General features: G+C 37.2%; 1 protein-coding gene across 1 annotated transcript; it reads left to right on the top strand.

The window, feature by feature from the left end:
- Positions 1-1,198: 1,198 nt before the first annotated feature.
- LOC109630609 (organic solute transporter subunit alpha) lies at positions 1,199-7,403 on the top strand. Its single transcript, XM_069527224.1, is given in 7 exon segments — positions 1,199-1,204; positions 4,728-4,898; positions 5,003-5,076; positions 5,163-5,315; positions 5,647-5,772; positions 6,020-6,044; positions 7,020-7,403. Coding segments are annotated over 7 exon segments (939 nt in total).
- The last annotated feature ends 1,394 nt before the right edge of the window (positions 7,404-8,797 follow it).

Genomic DNA, 8,797 nt, shown 5'->3' on the forward strand with positions numbered 1-8,797 from the left:
CTCACTCGCTGCACTCTGTGTGTGTAGCATGTGTAGCTAATGCTAGCGGTCCCGCCTCCCCCCACAGAGACAAAGAGGCTGGATGACTGACAAGAGGGTTCACTCCGTTCATTCCGCAACAAACGCCCCCAGGTGCTGAGACCGAGCACAGAGTGAACCCTCTTGTCATCCAGCCTGCTTGGAGGCCTGGACTGCGGTCAAGTCCGCCTCCACTCATTCCCCAGTTTGCATTTTCTCCAAACATTACATTACAGGCGAGCATGTCAGAGTGATTTCTAAATAAAAGGCGAGCTTGTAAATAGGACTTCACACTTGTCTTTTTCTCATTAATAGTTTCATGGGCAGTCGTAATATATTTTTTTAAATCATTAATTGTATTTGTTATTCATTACTTCATACAGTTCAATATTTTTTCAGTATTTTCCTTTATGAATGTATCAATTTGTTATCCCAATATTACTTTACTGTACAAGTGTGACGTCCCATTTAAATGAAGATCGCATGTCCACATGCACACTCTGTACACGTTGCACACACTGCACACAAGCTCTCACATGGTGTAAATGATGCTGTTTCTAGTTGAATTTGAACATCTGGGCTTATAGACACTTGGATGACACCACATGAGCAGTATGGAGACATTTTTTGTTGTTTTATTATGTCAGAAGATGGAGTCCCCAGTTACTTGTATTGGATTTGGTTGCAACACTTACCCCTGAGACTCCATAAGTGTTAAGTGGACTCGAACACTTCACCCACGCCTCCAGCGGCATAGTGGAGAGTAGATAATGATGATTTTTCATTTTTGGGTGAACTATCCCTTGAAATGTTCCCTTAACATCCCAACAAGACAAAAAGAGGATAAAGGAGCTTCGTCCAGATCTACCTGATTTACAGATTCAGCAGCAGGTGATGAGAACCAGCTTTCACCCGGAGCATCTCCTGCTCATGTTATGAGAAATAGAGTTGACAAACTTGATGTGGTGTAAGTCATGTCTTTTACTGCTTCCCCTGTTTGCTGTCTTGTGACACCTAAAACAAACAGCATGAAAGTTGCCAAGGCTACATTTGCAATGCAGGCTACAGGATTGGCATATTGTGTTTTGTTTTTGTGTAGTCTGGCTTCAGTTTGTTTAAAATCAATACAAATGTTACACTGCCACATGTCATTTAGTAATCTTAAACAGGTTTCATGACCATGACAGTGAGTTCACTATGTAGGGGAGGTTCACTAAAGTTGGTTGAGACTAAGGGGTGAATCATTCAATCTGAAAGACCAAAGCAAGAGCAGTGACAGGATTTATAAATATCAGACAATGCCCCATGATTCCAGCCTGGGCACATCCACACACATATAATCAAGTGCTAAAAAGTGATATGTATGTATATTTTCATTAAGCAGTGACCTTCCCCAGTCACCAGATGTGAATCCAGTAGAAAACCTTTGTGACGTGATGTGGAAGAAATTTCTCTATAATAAAGAGCAAAGTAATCGCTGGTCTTTTGGTAAGTTTAATTAAGCACCTGCACATGGTGTCACATTAAATCACAACATTTTGCTTTCCTGGCTCCCAAATGGTGGAGCGAGCCCTACATTTCCATAAGCTGAAACGCAACTCTTCCAACTACACTTTGGTTAAGAAGATGATGTCTAATAACCAATGTTGTCTTTTGTTGCACTTATATATTGCAGTTTCATGTAGCACTTGTAGTTTTTTTTTTGCTTTTTTAAGCTAATCTACTAAAATGATTCTTGCTCTTCTGGGTTTGTCCCCTCATGGTTGAATGCACTTATTGTAAGTCACTTAATAAAAGCGTCAGCTAAATGAAATGTAATGTAATGTAACATTACATTTAACTACATGAGTTGTGCAAGGGAGCTCAGGGAAAGGGAAATATCAGTTTACAACTGCTGGTTGAGTCACATATTATTTATTGCTAAACTAATGCTGATTTACATGCTGTCTTTACCTTGAGATGTGTCTGCCAGGCCATCTTGTCCTGTCCACTCGAAATTTGATGTCTGCATATTTTACTTCTAACATTAAGAAGTGTAAGATTCCGTGACAGTGGTAGAACAGGTGACAAATCTGCTCAAATGATGGGATACAGTCATGTCAATATGGAATAGAAGGAAAGTTTCCAACATACTGTGGAATCATGACACAAATTACAAGCAAATGGTGTTAAGATGGGGTTCCTAATGAAGTGCTCATTGATTGTACATGTAATCGTATATAATTATTTATAATCATATATCATATAATCATATATAAATCCAATTTTTGTTTTGATGTAAATGGTAAATGGTTGTATTTATATAGCGCTTTGATGATGAACCTCTTTTTTAAAGAGTAGTTCTCCTCAGATGAATTTCCAGCCTTTTGGATGGACTTGGATCTCCACCTGTCTCTACAGTCTGACAGATGGTCCTCAGACCAACACGGAAATAACAGGACAATAGTCTGTGGGAATCATTCTGTACACCTCTGCCTCAATAACTGATTCAGGGACATTACAAGGTTTTTTGCTGTGCCAGGATGTGAAAGCAGGTGTTTGTAGCTGGCTGTGATGAATTTGTTCCTGTGTGTGTATGTGTGTTTGATGTGGAGCAGCATTATACTGAGAATGTCTTCTCAAATCGTCAGTGGTAAATAATGTAGTTTAATATATTTTTGCTTTTTTATCCAAATAAGTGTTGATTTTTCTTTGCTGAAAGGATAAAACATTTAATTTTTATTTTAACAGCAGCTAAATGTAACCAGGGCTGAGTAATAATGGCAGAATAATATTTTTAGATGAAGCAGAACTTAATAAATACTAGAAAAAATATTTTATTGTTTGAATTATTGTCATATAATATTTTGACAATTGGTGAGACTAGTTTAGTGCCCACTGTAAACCTGCCTGTTGGCTTGACCTGTGGTAATACTGGTTGCAGCCTTCTTGTTCATCTGTTTTTTCAAAGTTTAGAAACCCTCAACTGCAGAATCAGTTGTTGCTGTTGTCATGAACTGACTGTTGTTATGATGTAACAACGTCACTTATGTTGAGGAGTCCCAGCCACTGCTGCTACAAAGCGCTGGTTGCCTGTTTATTTAGAATGTATTAATATTAATATTATTTATTATAATTCATAATATCATCCAAATTGCACACAAAAAAATTCGACACTGCACTTTCTTAATTGTGCCCTTAACAATAAACTTGCCAAGTGTGAAGCTGCAGATAAACAATTCTTGAAAAATGAAAGCCAGAGATTACAGTAATAATTTGACAAATGAAATGCTCTTAATAAATACTGTTGTATCTACGCTTTCCAAACTGTGAATAATATGAATATTATAATTTTTAGAATGACTACTGACTGAGATGAATGAGAATCTTCACAGACATTAAGATTTATGCTTCTTTGATACACTCTGTAGCTACTTAAGAATTATTCCATACATTCTTTACATTCTCTCCAATTATTTTTGAAAAGATGTGGAGAAAACTCTGGTATATATTCAATTTAAAAGAACCTTTGAAATTAGAAAGAAAAATTACTAATCAACCTGCCTGGTAAGATATTATCAGTTGACATGTATCTTTTTAATACACTGAGAGTGATTGCCATGAAGCAAGTGACAAGGATGTGGAAACAGCCAAACCCATAAAAACCTACTTCATGGCTGTCAACAATAGAACAAATTTTGGACATGGAGAAATTAACTTTTGCCACCACATAACAAAATAGAATTAAACGTACCCCAAAGTTAGACTAAGTAAAATAGCAATTTACTCTAATTGAGTCTAGTGCATGCAATAAACAGGTCAAAAGGTATCCCCCCTGGTCTTTGTGTTTTTTTTAGGTTTTCTTAGGTTGGTTGGTTGGACTGATCACTTTTGTGTATTTTTTTCTGTCTTTATTTTTCATTCTTGTCATTTTTCATTCTCTTTATTTTTAAATTTAAAGGGAGATAATGAGTGAATTTTCAAATGTGAATTATGTAAATTAAATTTAAAAAAGTTAAAAAAGTAAGTAAGTTTACCAACGTATGGAACGTGATAACAGAATATTTGCAATAAAGCAATACAAAAAAAAGAAGTCGTCCTTTACATTAGTGAGTGATGAAGCAAAACCTTCTACACTGATGTCAAATGAAAGACAGCTGAATTTTTAGTCTGAGTTCACTGTGGAGAATAAAAGAATCAACTTGATGAGCCTCAGTTGTAAAGTTATGAGTTTATTACAACATGTTTCTGTCAACAGAGAAGAGTCTTGGTCTTTATTTTTGGATTGTCCCAAACAACTACAAATACAACATATGCATTTCAGTGTTGTACAAGTATGGGAGGGAACATATAGCAGCTTAAGTCACTGTCAGTCATGACCCCTTTACTGCTTGTTCAGATGAACAGGTGCATCTTTTGCACAGTTGTATGCCTTAAGAGAGAAAGAATGTCCTGGTTACTATAACTGTTTCTGACTGTTGACAATTTTACCAATTTACCTACACATCGCATTTTGTAAAAGCAGTCAATGCGCTGATCAAAAATGTCTTTTATCTTGAAATTCACTTTATTCTTGATATATACATATTTAATATTTCTCCTTGTTCAACATTATTCTCAACATTTGCCTTTTTCTCAAAATGTCACCTTCTCTACATGCAAAATAAAAAAAATCTTCCTTATTTCTATTTCGTCCTGGCTCTAGTACTCTCCTGTGATTTTGTGATCAGACTTTAAGTTTTTTTTCAGCCACTGAAGATGACTTGTGGCTCTTCCTCATCCTGGCTGGCCTCGCTCTCATTTTACTGGGGGTATTTCTGGAGGAAGTGGGCTTCATCCTGCACCACATCCCCTCATCCAGACGAAAACAGCTCTACCTGTGGATATTAGGAATGTACCCGGCATTATTCACCCACTCAGAAAATTCAATAACTTCTGAAAATATCAAGTAGCTGAATTTCTTTATTCCAAGTGTCGGAATCTTAGAATGTTCTTTTTAACCTAGGTTTTCTCCTTCTCTTCCCTTATAGCACTGTATGTGCCATGTTCATCCTTGCTATGTAATTTCATTGCTTCACTGTGAGTGAATCAGTCTTGACATAAACTGTAATCACATCTGTTGTACACTGGTCCTGCAGAGTCTCTGAATGTGTATGTGTGGGCAGGTATGCCTCCATCACCTTGCTCAAGTTCATTGAGCTGATCACAGACTTCTTTGGAGGGAAAGCTTGTTTGTTGGCTGCTTTGTCTGGACAGCAGGTGTCTCCAGATCCTTTCCCCTGCTGCTGCTGCTGTCTACCAGTGGTGGCCATCAACAGGTACAAACCTGATAAACATCTGAGCAACACACTTGAACTGCATTAATCAGTAAAGAGTAAAATATTTTTGAGACATCATCATCATCATCTTCTTTTGAAGCACTGAAGAGGCAGGTTGTTTGTTTTAGTGGATGTTGCTACAGTTATATACCTGCATCAACTTGGGGCAAGTAACAAATGCTCACAATATAAAATGAAGTGCATGTGCATGAATTTATTTTTAAAGGTTTCTTCTGTTTTCTCGTGTATTTGAGTTTTTAAGTGCTCTCACTTGCATGTGTGCGGTTGATATGCTGATAACATGTCAAACTTCCCCTCCTGTCTTTCGCAGCAGCCGTGGCTGGATGATGGCTGCAGTGCTATAGCTGTCTGTTGTTCCCAGTATCCTACTCTTTTTTACTCTGGTCCTGTGGACTGATGAACAGTACAACTGTGGTGATGTGAATCATTTATCAAGGCCTGGCTCTGAGCTTATTCTCCTCCTGATTATTTTGTAGCCAAACTATAGTCCGGGATTGTTTATTTTTAAGCATATTTATATCAAAATATTATTGATTATATTATCTGGCTTTAGGGTGACAAATATAGAATTCTATAAACACGAAATCAGATGACATTTTTTGTCAGATCATCTAACAACAGCTGAAACAGTTGCAGAAAAGAAACTGTGTTCAACAACTTTTGTGACTAATTTTTCACAACAGACAAGTCATGACCAGCGGTGTGGAGGTGAGATAGATGGGTTTTAACTTTCTCAGGCACTGAGTGCAGATCATTACAGGTCTTCAAGGAGTGTGCACTGTCAAGACTTCGACTTGATAGAGGAATCTGGGAGGGGGTTAGATGCAGTCTGGAGGAGAAATGAAAGTTTTCACCTCAGTTCCAGTGTGGACAGAAATGTCTTTGACTGCAGATGTGGTCATTTGAAACACTGAGGGCTTACAGAGAGACTGTGGTGGAGGTCATACCTAGAACCTTCTTCATGTTAGGCGATAGTGCTTACCACGTTTCGGTGATCAAAAAGTCAACAGTCAGCATTTTATTGATGTTATATGATATAAATAATAAATTAAAGAGCAGAAGCTTGATTCTCGTTTACACTGACAGAATTGCAAATAACCTGTCCGCAGGTTCCGCAGTCTGCAGGGTTAGTCATGGAAGTTGTGGTTTGGGGACAGAACTTTTGCTGATGGGAAAAAACACCTACAAATTCATAGCTATCTGAATGCAACAGAGTTCATGTTACATTATTCTAACTTTATCGAGATTACATGTCTCTTCCTCACTGTTTGACAACTGACAAAGTATCAAAAGAACAAAGAAAACTCATTGGCCACATTTGGTGTACAGGTGCAATTAAAGAAGTACATAGAGACAATTTTAAAGATTATGTTATACATGTACAGTATATGAACATCTAATATTTGTACACATTAGTACAATGTTCTTGACTTTGGGTATTCACATGTTTATTGACACATGCAATACTTCTTTATACATTCATTCACACAACAGATACATACATTTTTGAAAAGGGTGATTACAAAATTTACATCTTTACAAAGTATGATTTGTCTGTCTCTTACTCTGGGGAGGCATTTCTGTTAATGTAGGCAATCACTAAACTCAAAGCTCATGGTTTATAGCATGGTCCAACAAAGGAGATAATGAATTTATAAAATTCACAAGAACTGAATTTTTCAGCTCAGACCTGTCTCTTTTGATATCGGTCCAACTAATGATCTCCCACTATGGTGTGATTGTGGAGATGCCCGCAACAGTTACCGTAAGGTGGAGCAGAGCATGTTGGAGGATGTGGAGCGGTCCCTCAATGTTCAGCAGGTAGAAAAAGCTTTTCAAACAGATGACGTGATGATGCAGCACAAACTTGGCCGTTATCTTGTCAGTGCCTCCGATCCCAGTTACAACGGTGACAGTGAGGACATCCTGTGCAGGATAGAGCATGCACCTCTAGATGGTTTTCCCTTTCTTCAGGCCAGAGGTCATCATCCAGGCAGACCAGATCCACTGGAGGCCAGGTTTGCAGAGGAGCCAGGTGTAGATGTGACACATTACTGTCAGAGCTGATATGAACTATGAGGAATGTAAAGATGTTACAACCATTTGACTAACTATGGAAGACCTTAAAGAAAACACAGAATAAGGCATAGCTGATTGGCCACTACGTTTTTCATGGCTGGTAGTGTGAGTGGCCCCGAGGACCCTGGAGAACTGTAATAAACAGGGCCACAAGTTACTGAACCACATCTCTCCCTAATACTAAATTATGTGAGTTTGTTGATTCTCACATGGTGAGCATTCACAAATACCTCTCAGCTCACATCTACATCAAACTGTTACACTGCATACTGCTATACAATGTTCATCACTTGGTCTCTTTTATATAAAAGTCAAGAGATGTTGCTGCTTGCAGATCTCAAAAATCCCTATATGTATTTTGGTTATGGATTGTTACTATTATTTAGTTTTGTATAAAACACAACACAACTTGAAGGTTAAACTAAAGATTTGATGGCCTTGTATCCTGGGCCTTGTTCAGTGCCTTCCTCTATCTATCTGCAACATTGTACCTGCTTGATCTACAAAGGCTTGGAGTGAACCTCATTTAAACACAGCTTTAGACTTGAGTATTCCTACCTCCGTCGAAAAAAATGAGAATAGAATACAAATAATTTAACTTAAAAAAAATAGATTTCGGGTTTGAAAATTGTTCCATACACAACAAATTATATATTATACAGCAACAGTGTTGCTTTCAAAAAGTTCCAGATTACAGTGACTGTTATGTTCTCTTGTCCTGTGTTAATGCTCTGGGGCAGAGCTTTTTTATAAACATTCTATGATGCTGAGTTCATCATTCCTGGTTTATCTACAGTGAAGGTTTTAGAGTCAATTTAATTCATTTAATAAAACTGAATTGCTTTATTACTGTTCACGAGTGTGGCTAATGTATAAGTTTGAATGATTTACTGAACTCATACATTTAATTTTGACTATTTCAGAGATCTGTTAAACATCAACACAATCTTCAGACCCAAGTTCACAACTGAATAAAAGCTCTGTAATTCAGATCGATATAAAGGATCGCAGCAACAACAGTTTTATGGAAGGAGCAAACATCTTATATTTTCCTGTCAATGTGTAAAAGTCCAAAATATTATGAAGCCTACAAGACACTGAACATATATTAATATAGTGTTTGCTATAGTTACATCTTAAAAAAAAAAAATGTAATTAAGTCCTCATTTCTTTAATTAATCATAAACAAAATCCACCATGGCAGCCATTGTACATGTTTTAATAAAAGTTAATGTACTGTAACAAAGTACAAATGTAACAAACCAAATGGCGGCCCAGGTTGAATTTAAGATTCAACAGTGAGGTAAAACAGCAAACGAAATGCAGTCTGCTTAAATGTAAATCTGTTTTATTCTTTGGGTGGTGGATTTAAAACATGTCTG

Source organism: Paralichthys olivaceus, chromosome 6 (genome assembly GCF_024713975.1).
Source record: "Paralichthys olivaceus isolate ysfri-2021 chromosome 6, ASM2471397v2, whole genome shotgun sequence".
Lineage (NCBI taxonomy): Eukaryota > Metazoa > Chordata > Actinopteri > Pleuronectiformes > Paralichthyidae > Paralichthys > Paralichthys olivaceus.